The 14,789-nt window shown below is 55.0% G+C and overlaps 1 protein-coding gene across 1 annotated transcript; it reads left to right on the top strand.

Annotated features, from left to right (window-relative positions):
* The first annotated feature begins 9,358 nt into the window (after positions 1–9,358).
* On the top strand, positions 9,359–10,449 carry LOC105485855 (ubiquinol-cytochrome c reductase complex assembly factor 4). The gene is made up of 2 exons (XM_011748420.3): positions 9,359–9,512; positions 9,592–10,449. Exons 1-2 carry the CDS (start codon positions 9,391–9,393, stop codon positions 9,956–9,958), a joined length of 489 nt encoding a protein of 162 aa, XP_011746722.1. The 5' UTR covers positions 9,359–9,390; the 3' UTR covers positions 9,959–10,449.
* The last annotated feature ends 4,340 nt before the right edge of the window (positions 10,450–14,789 follow it).

Here is a 14,789-nt window from a genome sequence, read left to right as displayed (position 1 = left end):
GGTCCCACTGGGAGACTCAGGGTGGATAGCATTGTGGGGACATGGCTCAGGCCGCACAGGCACCGCCCACATGTGACTGTCCCTGACCTTGGCATTTGCCAGGTGTGCCCCTGCTTGGCACTATGCTCCCACCCCCCACCCTAGTCCTCACCCCTACGCTCCAGGCATCCCCCACTCAGGTGGTAGACCAGCCCCTCTCACCTAGTGGCATCCAATACACAGGGATCTGGACACGGGCCCAGCCCTTTGCTGTACCTGGGGACCTCTGGCTGACCTGCCCAGATTTCTCGGGCACCTAGAAGGCAGGAGATCCCAGAGGGCCTCAGGCAGCCAGTGCAACCAGTTAGTGTCCGGGGGCTGCAGTCAGGACCCCTGGCTTCGAGGGAAGGGACAGGAAACGAAAAGTTCAAGCTTAAGAGTGAGATCCTGCAGAGGGCAGGCCAGCGGCCTCTACATGGTTCTCATGGTGAGAGGTGGGGTCACCTGCAGGTCCCAGGAGAGGCTGCTGGGAGTGGGGACAGGGACGGCATCGGCACAGCTGCCAGTTACGGCTTCTCCTTACTGCTCCTTCACAGGCAGAAACCGAGCCCACGCCCTGGTGAGCTCACAGCCCAGGTGACCCCACAGCCCAGTGAGCCCGTCCCCAGGTGAGGTGCATCTGGCCATACTCAGCCCTGAGCATCCAAACTATGTAGGGGCCTCTGTCCCTGGCTTCATGGGGGCTGCCCTGAGACTCCAAGGTCTGAGGATGCTTTGCCAGCCTCACCAGCTCCCCTCTGATCCAGCACTGAGGACCTGCGGCTGCCCGGGGTTCAGGGCCCTAGACTCCCATCTCTGATCAGATACAGCTCCTGTCCCTACCGATCTGGGGAGCTTCCAGCCTGGGGCCCTGGGTGCGTCCGCCCTGGTCTGCTCAGAACCCCAGGGCCGGACCTGCAGAGGGTGGGGGTTCTGCCGCTCCTGGCAGTGACTGCAGCGCCCTCTGCCGCATGCCGTGGCATGGCCGGGGTCTGAGGAGGGAAGGGTGGGAGCCAGTCCAGCCTGGGGTCTGGCACTGCAGCCTCCGCCGCGCTGGTCTTAGCAGGGATGGCAGGACCCCGAGGGAACTTTAGTGCAGGACGCAGAAGGGCCCCTGTGTTCTGCCCTGAAGGGCGTGGGCGGTGGGAAATGGCGAGCCCAGGCTTCGGGCGCAGGTGGTCCCCAGCTCTCTGGGTTACCAGCCTTGCTGTCCTGTACACAGGGTGGGGAAATGAGACCCAGCCCCTCATGAAGGAGGTGGGTGTGGGGGCTCGACGGGCAAGCCTCGGGAAGCAGACGGGGTTCCCGCAGAGCGGACAGCCTGGAAACACTGGCCCTGTGATGGCCCCAAGACGTCCGCGCCCGAACCCCCAGCACCGACACAGCTGAGGGACCGCGGGTGTGGCTAAGCGAACGACCTTGAGACGGGAGATCACCTGGCGGATCCTTGTCGGAGGGAGGCAGGAGGCTGAGAGGATGGAAGAGGCCACGCTGCTGGCTTTGGAGCTGGAGGCAGCGGCCAGGAGCCGGGATGCGGGAGCCTCTGGATGCTGGCGGGGCGGGGGCCGTGGCTGCCTGAACCTTGGCGCTTCCCCCGCTCCTGGGGAGAAAGCCTCAGCGGGGTGACCTGCTGCTGCTCCTGCCCAGAGGCCCTGGGTTTTCCCGCCGTCCTCTGACTTGGGCGCTGGGGGCCTGCCTGTGACCCTGCCCAGAGCCGTCTGGATGCTCGTCTCTGCCTGACAAGAAACCACAGAGAAAACCCCAGTCTGGGATGGAAAATGCTAGAGTGGGCACAAACCGGAGCAGACAGGCATTTGGGAGGAAGCGCTGGGGCAGAGCACTGTGGGGCTGGCACGGACACCCCGGGAGCTGGCTGGAGGCTCAGGGGTGACAGTGCCACTGCACCGGTCCAAGCGTGCAGCGAAGGGCAATGTAGGGGTGGCCGGAGGGGCGAAGGTGGGATATGGGGACTCCCTGGGGGAGGGGTGGATGAATTAGCAGCTAGCTAATTAGTCCCCTACCCCTGAATGCTGAGACTCAGGAGGCCCGCAGGTGCCGGTGACTGCGGTTTCTGGTGAGGCTGGGTGGGGCGGCAGCCTCTGGGGCATCTGGGACAGTGGAGAAATACACGTCCCACACCACCGCCTGCCTGTTTCCTGCCTGGGGTAGGACGGGCAGCCAGGGCCAGGCCGAGGAGCACAGGAGGCCTGGCAGTGGGGCTGGGCCCAAGCAACGTCCAGCATCTGCGGCCAGTGTGCCTCTCGGTGGGGGCAGCATCAGGCCCGACGGAGCTCCCAGCCCACAGCTCCCTCCCCTTGCTGTGGGGCCTCAGGCCCGGGAGGAAGGCGCTGCCCTTCTGAGTGCAGCATGCCTGCTGTGCCCACGCACCCCATCTTGATCTTCCTGGAGAAAATCAATAGCTCCAATATGCCAGCTCTCAAGAGGCTCTCACCCGCCATTAGGCACACGAGGGCTGCAGCCTCCGCCGACCATTAGCGGGACATTAGGCCTCCTGTGAAATGTCTCTGTGTGCTTTGAGATAAACGAAGGCTGAGGTGTTGGTTTACGTCCCTGGGGGAGGGGGAGGATGAGAGCCGCTTCCCGGGCAGGGCCAGCGCCAGCTCCACGTGGACGCGCCAAGGAGAGCAGGGCCCCGGGGACACAGGCGCCTCAGCACATCCGGCTGTGGCTTTTCCCACCCGGGGTCAAGCAAACACACAGCATTCGGGGGGAGCCACCGTCCACCAGCCAAAGGCCACTGGGGACAGATGGGCAGCATGGGAGCCGGCGGTGCGCTCACGCCTGGAGTCCCAGCTCCTCCACAGTGGGAGGACCCACTGAGCCCAGGAGTTTGAGACCAGCCTAAGCAACATAGTAAGACTCTGTCTATACCGAAAAATACAAAAATCTGGCTGTGCGCAGTGGCTCACGCCTGTAATCCCAGCACTTTGGGAGGCCGAGGAGGGTGGATCACCTGAGGTCAGGAGATCGAGACCATCTCTACTAAAAACACAAAAATCAGCTGGGCAGGGTGGCGGGTGCCTGTAGTCCCAGCTACTCAGGAGGCTGAGGCAGAGAATCGCTTGAACATGGGAGGCAGAGGTTGCAATGAGCTGAGATAGTGCCATTGCACTCCAGCCTGGGTGGCAGAGCGAGACTCCATTTCAGAAAAAAAAAAAAAAAAGATGCAGGAGGGCTCTGGAGTGGCTGCTGTCAGGAGTGGGGGCCCCTCTGGCTGGACACCTGTGTTTGTGTCTACAACCCTACAACCAACCGCCACACACTGGGTTTCCTCAGGGTTCCAGAGGACGCAGGTCCAAAGCCAAGACGTCAGCATCGCCTCGCTCCTGCCGGGGGCTCCAGGGAGAATCCGTTCCGTGCCTGTCTCCCTCCCCTGTGGTGGCCAACGCTCCTGAGCATGTCCGGGCTGTTGGCGCCTCACTCCAACTGCCACCGCTGTCATCGCCTTGGCCTCCCTGCGGGCGTCTCTGTCTGTCCTCTCCCCTCCTCAATGTGTGTCTTGTAATTTTTGTAGAGATGGGGTCTGTGTTGCCCAGGTTGGTCTCAAATCCTGGGCTCAAGCAACCCTCCTGCCTCCTCCTCCCAAAGTCCGAGGATTAAAGGTGTGAGCCTCCACGCCCGGCCTCTTCTCACCTTCTTGTAAGCGCTCTGGTCATTGGATTTAGGGCCCACCCTGGTCCACAAGTGCCTCGTCTTAACTGATGACGTCGGCAAACACCCTGTTTCCAGACAAGGTCAAGTTCTTGCGTTCTGAGGGGACGTGAATTTGGGGCACTGTTGAACCAGGGTGGCGTCTTCCAGTCCTCACAGTGGGCTCAGTGGGGCGGGGGACGCCCGTTTCACACTCTTCCCATTAACGTGGTGGCCTGGCCCCTCAGAGGCTGGCCCGCCCCCGAGTGAAGCCTCAGCCCCTGCCTGTGCCTCCCAGCCCTGCCCCCGACTCCACTGTCCTCAGGCAGCTCGTGCTCAACTGCCCAAAACCATGCCAACCAGGCAGCTGCACCAGCCTAACCCAAAGGCTCCATGCCTAACCGCAGGGCCCTTCGATTTCCACCTCCTCCAGGAAGCCCCCCGGGCTGCACACCACGATGAGGCTGACCAGTCCTCCCCAATCACATCTTGAGCCCCCTCCTCCCACAACAGTGGGTGCTCCCAGGTCCCTACAAGGGGACTGGTTTGGCAATGATTCCAGGTGGGGTTCTAGGGTAGAACAGGTGGGGCAGGGCCCGGGGAGGAGGACCTGGGCAAACAGGTGCCTCTGTTGACACAGCAGCCCCAAACACGGACTGGGGCCGGGCCGCCCAGGTGTTGCTGAGCTCAGGACACCTCCAGCCCCCCTTCCTGGCCTTGATGCCAAGAGCTCCTGGGGGAACAGAACTGGTCCCAGATCTGGTGCTTTTTCTGCCGGGAAGCAGGCGCAGAAGTTGGTGCTGCAGAGGCGAGCAGATTCCAGCTCAGGGGAAGGGGCTTGTCCAGGACCACCCGGCCACACACAGCACAGCAGATGGGCCGAGGTCCCTGCCGCCACCCAGGTGACAGGAGGGGTGACCTGCACTGGCAGTCAGGAGCAGGCCTTCTAGCTCTAGCCCCTTCCTGAGAGGAAGAAGCACCCCACCTCCTTCCCGTTCACTGAAGGTGCGTCCAGGCTTCCAACTAATCTCACAGTCGGAATGGGTGTGAATTCCTCTCTGAAACTCTGGGCATAAGAAATGACATGTTTCTGTTACACAGACATATTGCAAAAATTAAAAAAAAAAAAAGATGGACTGGGTGCGGTGGCTCGCGCCTGTCATCCCAGCACTTTGGGAGGCTGAGGCAGGCAGATCACTTGAGGTGAGGAGTTCGAGACCAGCCTGGCCAACATGGCGAAACTCCATCTCTATTAAAAACTCAAAAATTAGCCGGGTGTGATGGCACCAGTAATCCCAGCTACTCGGGAGGCTGAGGTGGGAGAATCACTTGAGCCCAGGTGGCAGAGGTTGCAGTGAGCTGAGATCACACTATTGCACTCCAGCCTGGGTGACAACAGCGAGACTCCATCTCAAAAAAAAAAAATAAATAAAATAAATTTTAAAAAGATGAAAACACACACACACACACACAGAAATGACATGTTTTATTTTCTTTTTCCCGAGACAGCATCTTGCTCTGCTGCCCAGGCTGGAGTGTAGTCGTGCAATCTTGGCTCACTGACACCTCCACCTCCCATGTTCAAGCACTTCTCCCACCTCAGCCTCCCGAGTAGCTGAGATTACAGGTGCGTGCCACCACGCCCGGCGAATTTTTGTGTTTTTAGTAGAGATGGGGTTTCACCATGTTGGCCAGGCTGGTCTCGAACTCCTGACCTCAGGTGATCTGCCCACCTTGGCCTCCCAAAGTGCTGGGATTACCAGCGTGAGCCACCATGCCCGGCCTTATTTTCCAAATTAAAAAAAAAAAAAAAATTACCCAGGCATGACGGCACCCACCTGTAGTCCCAGCTACTTAAGAGGCTGAGGTGGGAGGATGGCGGGAGCCCAAGAAGTCAAGGCTGCAGTGAGCTATGATGGTGCCTCTGCACTCCAGCGTGGTCTTTTGAACAAGACCTTGTCCCAAACAAAAAACAAAAAACAAACTTGCTTCAGGCCTCAACTTCCCAGAGTTGAGAGAAATCCAAGCTCAGTCTCACTGCACAGGGCCTCCTGTCTCCCCTACAGGCCCACCAGGAGACGGGGCTGCCAGGCGCTGGATCTGAGCCTGGGGTCTTCGGGGGTCCCGCTGCTTTGGGGTGCTCCTTGTCAAGCCTTCATGGTGAGGGGTTAGTGTAGCTGCCGCAAGGTTTCGTCCCACATGCTGCACAGACAAAATCTATTCCCTGAGACCACAGCATTGCAGTAAAGAAAGACTTTAATTGACTTGAGGCGGGCCCCACCACTCAGGAGACGAGTCATTACACACATCAGTCTCCCCAAAGGCGCCAAGGTTCGGGCTTTTCAAAGACACTGGTGGGGCTGCTGTGTCTATGGAGTAGCCATTCTTTCTTTCTTTTTTTTTTTGAGACGGAGTTTCACTCTTGTTGCCCAGGCTGAAGTGCAATGGCGCCATCTCGGCTCACTGCAACCCGTGCCTCCCAGGTTCAAGCAATTCTCCTGCCTCCGCCTCCCGAGTAGCTGGGATTACAGGCACCTGCCACCACGCCCTGGAGTAGCCATTCTTTTACTCCTTTACTTTCCTGATAAACTTGCTTTCACTTTTCTCTATGGACTCGCCACAAATACTTTGTTGCATGAGATCCAAGAACCCGCTCTTGGGGTCTGGATCAGGACCCCTTTCCTGTAACGTATTTCTGTGGAACTGCAGAAGGGACTATAGCGTGGAAGACCCTTCCCAAAGGCTAACTTTGGGAAAGTGCTGGGCTCCTGTGACATCCTTCTGGTGAACCCTGAAGGGACAATACTCAGGGGACCCCAGACCCATAGGAAATAGAAAAGGAAACTGACTCTGCAGCCCTGATTGGACGACTCTGGGTAAGTGGCAGATCCCCGGTAAAGAATGGGATTGGGGTAGAGGCCCAACTTAGGGGAGTTAGGTAACTCCTAAAACAGAGAGGGGCATGGTGGCTCATGCCTGTGATCCTAGCACTCAGAGGCTGAGGTGGGTGGGTCACTTGAGGCCAGGAGTTCGAGACCAGCCTGGGCAATATGGAGAAACCCTGTCTTTAGTAAAAGTACAAAAAAATTAGCGGGGTGCGGTGACTCACCTCCCAGCACGTTGGGAGGCCAAGGTGGGCAGATCACCTGAGGTCAGGAGTTTGAGACCAGCCTGGCCACCATGGAGAAAATCCGTCTCTACTAAAAATACAAAAAAATTAGCCGGCTGTGGTGGTGCCTGCCTGTAATCCCAGCTACTTGGGAGGCTGAGGCCAAAGAATTGCTTGAACCTGGGAGGCAGAAGTTGCATTGAGCGGAGATTGCATCATTGCACTCCAGCGCGGGCGACAAGAGTGAAACTCCTCCTCAATCAATCAATCAAGGCTGGGCGCGGTGGCTCACGCCTATAATCCCAGCACTTTGAGAAGCCAAGGCAGGTGGATCACCTGAGGTCAGGAGTTCGAGACTAGCCTGGCTAACATCGTGAAATCCCGTTTCTACCAAACATACAAAAATTAGCCAGGTGTGGTGGTGGGCGCCTGTGGTCCCAAGCCAGTCAAGTGGCTGAGGTGGGAGAATCGCTTGGGCCCGGGAGGCGAAGGTGTAAGTGCTGAATGGGTTCACCTTGCCCGCTGCCTAGACAGAGCCCATTTATCAAGACATGGGGGAGTGCAATAGAGGAGTAATTCACGCAGAGCTGGCTGTGCGGGACACAGGAGTTTTATTATTACTCTAATCAGTCTCCCTAAGCATTCGGGGATAGGAGTTTTTAAAGCTAATTGGTGGGTACAGGCTTGGCAAGTGGGGAGTGCTGGTTGGTCAGGTTGGAGATGGACTCATGTTCAGACTCCTCTGTTCCTGGATGGCATGGCAGAACTGGTTGGGCCAGATTACCGGTCTGGGTGGTACCAGCTGATCCATCCAGTACAGGGTCTGCAAAATATCTCAGGCACTGATCTTTGATCTTAGTTTTTTTTCTTTTTTTGAGACAGAGTCTTGCTGTGTCGCCCAGGCTGGAGTGCAATGGCACGATCTTGGCTCACTGCAACCTCTACCTCCAGGATTCAAGCGATTCTTCTCCCTCAGCTTCCCAAGTGGCTGGAACTACAGGCTCCTGCCACCATCCCAGGCTAATTTTTGTATTTTTAGTAGAGACAGGGTTTCACCACATTGGCCAGGCTGATCTTGATCTCCTGACCTCGTGATCCACCCGACTTGGCCTCCCAAAGTGCTGAGATTACAGGCGTGAGCCCCCACACCCGGCCTGATCTTAGATTTTACAATAGTGATGTTATCCCCAGAAGCAATTTGGGGAGGTTCAGACTCTTTTTTTTTTTTGAGGCGGGGTCTTGCTCTGTCACCCAGGCTGGAGTACAGTGGCGCCATTTCGGCTCACTGCAACCTGTGCCTCCCATGTTCAAGCGATTCTCCTGCCTCAGCCTCCCAAGTAGCTGGGGGTACCAGCGTGTGCCACCATGCCCGGCTAAGTTTTTGTATTTTTAGTAGAGACAGGGTTTCACCGTATTAGCCATGATGGTGTCGATCTCTTGACCTCATGGTCTGCCTGCCTAGGCCACCCAAAGTACTGGGATTACAGGCATGAGCCACCGCGCCCGGCCGGTTCAGACTCTTGGAGCCAGAGGCAGCATGACCACTAAACCATAATTTCTAATTTTTTTTTTTTTTTTTTTGAGATGGAGTCGTGCTCTGTGGCCCAGGCTGGAGTGCAGTGTCACAGTCTCGGCTCATTGCAATCTCTGCCTCCCGGGTTCAGGCAATTTTTCTGCCTCAGCCTCCCAAGTAGCTGGCATTACAGGTGTTCAACACCACGCCTGGCTAATTTTTGTACTTTTAATAGAGACAGGGTTTCACCCTGTGGGCCAGGTTGGTCTTCATCTCCTGACCTCGTGATCCGCCCGACTCGGCCTCCCAAAGTGCTGGGATTACAGGCGTGAGCCAGCGCGCCCGGACAATTTCTAATTTTGTAGCTGATGTATTAGTCCTGCAAAGGCGGACACTGGTCCTCAGGCAAGAAGGGGGTCTTTTCTGGAAAGGGCTGTTAACTTTGTTTCAGAGTCAAACCAAGAACTGAAATCCTTCCCCAAGTTAGCTCTGTCCACGCCCAGGAATGAACCAGGACAGCTTAAGGGTGGGAAGCACGACGCAGCACCTTAGTTAGGTCTGATCTCTTTCACTGTCACAACTTCTCAGTGATAATTTTTGCAAAGGCGGTTTCAGAGGCCGCAGTGATGTGAGATCGCGCCACTGCCGTCCAGTCTGGGTGACAGAGCGAGTCCCTGTCTCATGCAAAGAACCAAACGGGAAAAAAAAAAAAAAAAAAAAAAAAATAGGGCTGCGCCACGGCCTCGGGGAAAGCCGGCAGAGAGGTGCGGGCGCCCAGCCCAGGACGGGCAGGGCAGGGCTGAGGGCGCGGATCCCCACCCATGCCCCGAGCACCTTCATGACGGTTCAGAGCTGCTCCGAGGCAAACTCAGACAACTCTCTGAGGACGACGTCCGCCCCCGTGGCGCCCCGCCTCTCTTCGGGGCCAGGGACCCGGGACTCGGTCCTATTCGAAAGGGACGGAGAACTACATTTCCCGGCATGCAATCGCGTTCTCCGGCGGCGCTGGGGCCTGCGACGGAAAAAGCTCGCCGCAGTTAAACGTCATTTCCGTTGCGCTACTGGAACCACGTTCTGTAGTCGTGAGCGGAGGCCTGGTATGGCGTCCGGTTTCCGATTTCCTCTTTCGGGCGACGGAACTGACGCCATCACGGCGCGCCCCGGCGTCGAACGCGGAGTCAAGTCTGTAATGAACCGTGTCCTGTGTGCCCCGGCGGCCGGGTGAGCTCCTCAAGGTCTCGGAGGGTCGAGGGCAGGCACCGGCGGGCGGGCGGAGCGCTTACTGCTCTCTCTCTTCCAGGGCCGTCCGGGCGCTGAGGCTCATGAGCTGGGCTTCTGGAAGCCTTCATCCGGTGCCCCGTTCCCGGGATCTGGCCCAGCCTGCCGCCGTGGAAGAGGACGACCCTGACCGCCCCATTAAGTTTTCCTCCAGCAAAGCTAACCCTAGCCGCTGGTCTGTGGGCCATTCCACGGGAAAGGAACATCATCAGCCCTGGTGGAAGGTGCTGCCCCTCAGCTTCTTCCTCATGGCGCTGGTCATCTGGTGCTACCTGAGGGAGGAGAGCGAGGCGGATCAGTGGCTGGGACGGGTGTTGGGAGAGGAGCCAGAGCCCCGTGATCGTTCTGAGGAGCCTGAAACTCCAGCTGCCCACGGAGCGAGAAGTTAACGGGGTGGCCGCCGGGGCTGGCAGGAAGGGAGCTGACAGCCGCCCTTCGGATTTGATGTCACGTTTGCCCGTGACTGTCCTGGCTATGCTTGCGTCCTCCGCACTGAAGGACTTGGATGGTGGGTGGAGCACTTGGTTATGCTGATCCGCGTGAAGGCGGAGTAGAATCTGAGCAAATCGGAACCTGCTCCTTGCCTGGCGCTTGATGTCCAAGGATTCCATCCGCAAGACCTTTTTTCAGATCCTTAGGAAAGGTTTCAGTTGCACTGTGTGCTGTTGGATTTGCCCAGTCTTTGTATAACATAATCATGTTTCCAAAGCAATTCTGGTGACACTTGTAATCCGGTGTTAGTGTGCAGGTAATTTGCTTTCTGAGATAGATTGGCAGAAGTGTGAAACTTTATTACATACTGTGTGGCCTGTGTAAAGAACACTTCTCCATATTAGTTCTGCACAATAACAAATTGAAAATAAATTTTAATTTTATAATATGGGGTTAGATGATTCCTTTTCGCATCTAGTTTTTAAAAAGGGGGTATTTTAGCAGTTACTGTTTTTTATTTTAGTCTTACCAGAGCACATAAGTTAGTTGCACCAGCAGCTATTTTTAAAAGTTTCGTTTTCCTTTTTTTTTTTTTTTCCCCTGAGAGTGGGAACTGAGGAGAGAAACCTACAGATATATCACCAAATAGTACCAGAAATGAGGAACTGTGGCAGTTTTATGCAAAACTTTTTAAGCAAAGCGACAATTTTCTGAGTAGAATACAGCTAATGAGTAATTTCTTTTCACAAATGATGGGCTCTATTTTGGGTTACCTAAGTGATATTTGTTGTTTTTGTTTTTTGTTGTTTTTCATTTTCGAGACAGGGTCTTACTCTGTCGCCCAGACTGGAGTGCAGTGGCACAGTTTTGGCTCACTGCACCCTCTGTCTCCTGGGTTCAAGCGATTCTTCTGCCTCAGCCTTCCGAGTAGCTGGAACTATGGGCTTGTGCCACCACACCCAGATCATTTTTATATTTTCAGTAGAGACGGGGTTTTGGCATGTGCCAGGCTGGTCTCAAACTCCTGACCTCAAGTGATCTCTCCTCCTTGGTCTCCCAAAGTGCTGGGATTACAGGTAGGAGCCACCGCGCCCGGCCCCAGATTTTTTTGTCTCTTTTTTTGAGGTGGAGTCTTGCTCTGTCACCTAGGCTGGAGTGCAGTAGTAGGATCTTGGCTCACTGCAACCTCCGCCTCCTGGGTTCAAGCGATTCTCCTGCCTCAGCCTCCAGGGTAGCTTCAATCACAGGCATGCGCCACCACACCCATCTAATTTTTGTATGTTTAGTAGAGATGGGGTTTCTCCATGTTGGCCAGGCTGGTCTTGGAGTCCCAACCTCAAGTGATCTGCCCGCCTTGGCCTCCCAAAGTTCTGGGATTACAGGTGTGAGCCACTGTGCCCAGTCAATTGTTTTCATACATATATACATATACATTTTTGACAATGTGACTGTCCCACATGCAGCAGATCCCAAGTGCCTCCAGGGCAGTGATCTGGGAGGGCTTTTCCAGTTGCTGACCTCACACCTGTGCCATGGACAGACCCAGGGCCAGCTGGGGATGGTGGGCGGATCTTCCCTACTCCTGGAGTTTTCAAAGGATGGTAACAGAGCAGGTTGATAGGTGAACAGTTAATTCAGTACAGTTAGTATTTATTATTATTAGTTTTTGAGATGGAGTCTTACTCTGTTGCCTAGGCTGGAGTGCAGTGGTACAATCTTGGCTCACTGCAACCTCTGCCTCCCGGGTTTAAGCACTTCTGCCCCAGCCTCCTGAGTAGCTGGGATTACAGGCACACCACCACTCCTGGCTAATTTTTGTATTTTTAGTAGAGACAGGGTGTTGCCATGTTGGCCAGGCTGGTCTTGAACTCCTGACCTTGGGCGATCTGCCCACCTTGGCCTCCCAAAGTGCTGGGGTTACAGGCAGGAGCCACTGCGCCCAGTTGTATTTAACTATTTTTGTAGTGTGTTTGTCTTGTTTTCCCGACTGGGCTGTAGGTTTTATTTTCCCCAGGGTACATGGCACACTGACCTCCCCAGATAAGCATTTGAGAGGGAGACCATTGTAAGCATGCTAGAACAGACGTAACTGCGCGATACTTGAGATGACAGCTGGGCAAAAGGTGGAAATTGTTTTTTTTTTTTTTCGAGGTGGAGTCTCTGTCGCCCAGGCTTGAGTGTGGTGGTGTGATCTCGGCTTACAGCAACCTCTGCCTTCCGGGTTCAAGCAATTCTCCTGCCTCAGCCTCCTGAGTAGCTGGGATTACAGGCACGCACCACTGCACCCGGCTAATTGTTTTGTATTTTCAGTAGAGACGGGTTTCACTATGTTGGCTAGTCTGGTCTCAAACTCCTGATTACTAACGGGGTTGAGCCACTGCGCCCGGCCAGAAATTGTTTTAAAACGAAAATTCTTTCAAGGAATATGTTAGCCCAAATGGTCACATCTAAACCGATGAACTGTCTCAGAAGGTCCTGCCAGTGCTGTGCATTTTGTCCCCAAGAAAAGTGAAATACTTATAAATTCACAGTGAAAAACCTGGGGTTGGCTGGGTGCGGTGGCTCATGCCTGTAATCCCAGCACTTTGGGAGGCCGAGGCGGGCGGATCACGAGGTCAGGAGGTCAAGACCATCCTGGCTAACACGGTGAAACCCCGTCTCTACTAAAAAAATACAAAAAAATTAGCCGGGTGCGGTGGCGGGCGCCTGTAGTCCCAGCTACTGGGGAGGCTGAGGCAGGGGAATGGCGTGATCCCAGGAGGCAGAGCTTACAGTAAGCCGAGCTCGTTCCACTGCACTCCAGCCTGGGCGATAGAGCAAGACTCTGTCTCAAAAAAAAAAAAAAAAAAAAAGGAAAACCTGGGGTTATTAAATGTGGTACCACCCTGGGTTTTAGAGAACATTTCTTCCAAAGCATGAAAAAAAAAAAAAAATGATACTTTCAATAAGCCTTACATCAGTTTCCTTTGATTTCTTCAAGGAAGATGCCCCCGGGGTGTGGAGGAACAGCAGGCGTCTTCACTCATACGTTTATAGCAAAGATCCCCAAATTCCTGAACCCTAAGGCCTCAAATCCTTTTCCTAGCTTTAGCAGGCTCCATAGACACCTCTGCTGGGCAGCTCACAGGCTCCTTAAACTCCAAAATGGAATTAATCTCCTCCAAACCTGTCGCTTCTCCCTTGTTCTGTATTCCTGCAAGCCAGAGACCTGGGCATCATCCTAGACTCCCTTTCCATTCCTAGCACCCTGGGAGTCTTCAAGATCTGTTTATTCCTCTCTGAAGAATTCCCAGGCCCTGTCCTTCCTGCTTGACTTCATTTTCCTGCTTGACTCAACTTGAAAATACCATTTTCTTCATTATCATTTTAATTTTAAGATTTAAATATAATGTTTGTAGAAATAATTCATTTAGAAAATGTGAACCTGGCTGGGCGCTGTGGCTCATGCCTGTAATCCCAGCACTTTGAAAGGCTGAGGCAGGTGGATCACCTGAGGTTGGGAGTTGGAGACCAGCCTAACCAACGTGGAGAAACCCCGTCTCTACTAAAAATAAAAAATTAGCTGGGCGCGGTGGTGAATGCCTGTAATCACAGCTACTCCGGAGGCTAAGGCAGGAGAATTCCTTGAACCTGGGAGGCGGAGGTTGCAACAGTGAGCCGAGATCGAGCCACTGCACTCCACCCTGGGTAACAACAGTGAAACTCCGTCCCCCCCCACCTCTCCCCCGCCAAAAGAAAAGAAAATGTGAACCTATAAAGAAATTTATCCTACCAGCAAATGATAGTTTTTGTTGTTTTACAGTAATAATATTTTTTAAAAAAACCTGACATACTTGGAACAAATCTGTAGGAAGTGATTTGTTTTTAACCTAAATGGGCACATTTTTCTTTTTCTTTTTTTTTTTTTTTTTGAGACGGAGTCTCACTCTGTTGCCCAGGCTGGAGTGCAGTGGCGCGATCTCGGCTCACTGCAAGCTCCGCCTCCCGGGTTCACGCCATTCTCCTGCCTCAGCCTCCCGAGTAGCTGGGACTACAGGCGCCCGCCACCTCGCCCGGCTAGTTTTTTGTATTTTTAGTAGAGACGGGGTTTCACCGTGTTAGCCAGGATGGTCTTGACCTCCTGACCTCGTGATCCGCCCGCCTTGGCCTCCCAAAGTGCTGGTATTACAGGCGTGAGCCACCGCGCCCGGCCTCCTACCACTAACAATTCTTAGGAAACGCTGTTTCTATCAAATCACGTATAGCACTTAGAGTTTTCCATTTTCTCGGCTACTGGGCTGTTGGGGGAGGGGGGCCTCAAGTGTTTGCAAAATAACTGTGATAATTACCTTTGTAGATGAATCTTTGAATGTAAGTTTTTGAGGTCAGGGTTCGAAATGGAAGAAATTCCTTTTTACAAAGGCCAGGACCCCTTGGCCCTTCCGCCCCGTGCCTGGCTCCCCCTGACATTAGCCTCTTGGTTAGTTTGTGGAAGACCAGCTCTATTGAGATACAACTCTTGTGATTAATTCATGTAAAATACACGGTTATGTCGGGTCATGTCACAGCAGGGGCGACCATCGCGGGTCCCACGCGCGGCCCCGGGCAGGGCCCCCTCCCACCCGCGTCCCAGGCCGGGGACCGCAGGGCACGGCAGGGTAGGGCGGGGCGCGGGGTTGGGGCGGGGGCGGGGTCTGTAGCCGGGGGCGGGGCTGGGGCTGGGGCGGGGCTGGGGTCTGCGGGCCGGGGGCGGGGCAGCGGGGGGCGTGGCCGCGGGGGGCGCGCGAGGAGATCCGGGGGCGGGGGCGC

This window comes from Macaca nemestrina, chromosome 18 (genome assembly GCF_043159975.1).
Source record: "Macaca nemestrina isolate mMacNem1 chromosome 18, mMacNem.hap1, whole genome shotgun sequence".
NCBI lineage: Eukaryota > Metazoa > Chordata > Mammalia > Primates > Cercopithecidae > Macaca > Macaca nemestrina.
The sequence above is the reverse complement of the archived record's forward strand: the minus strand, read 5'-3'. Positions and strand labels throughout refer to the sequence as shown.

Bases quoted from the DNA above. Each gene is read 5' to 3' on its own strand.
- LOC105485855 (XM_011748420.3), top strand. From the start codon at position 9,391: ATGGCGTCCGGTTTCCGATTTCCTCTTTCGGGCGACGGAACTGACGCC. The intron at 9,513-9,591 runs GTGAGCTCCTCA...TCTCTCTTCCAG, and splicing joins CTGTGTGCCCCGGCGGCCGG to GGCCGTCCGGGCGCTGAGGC.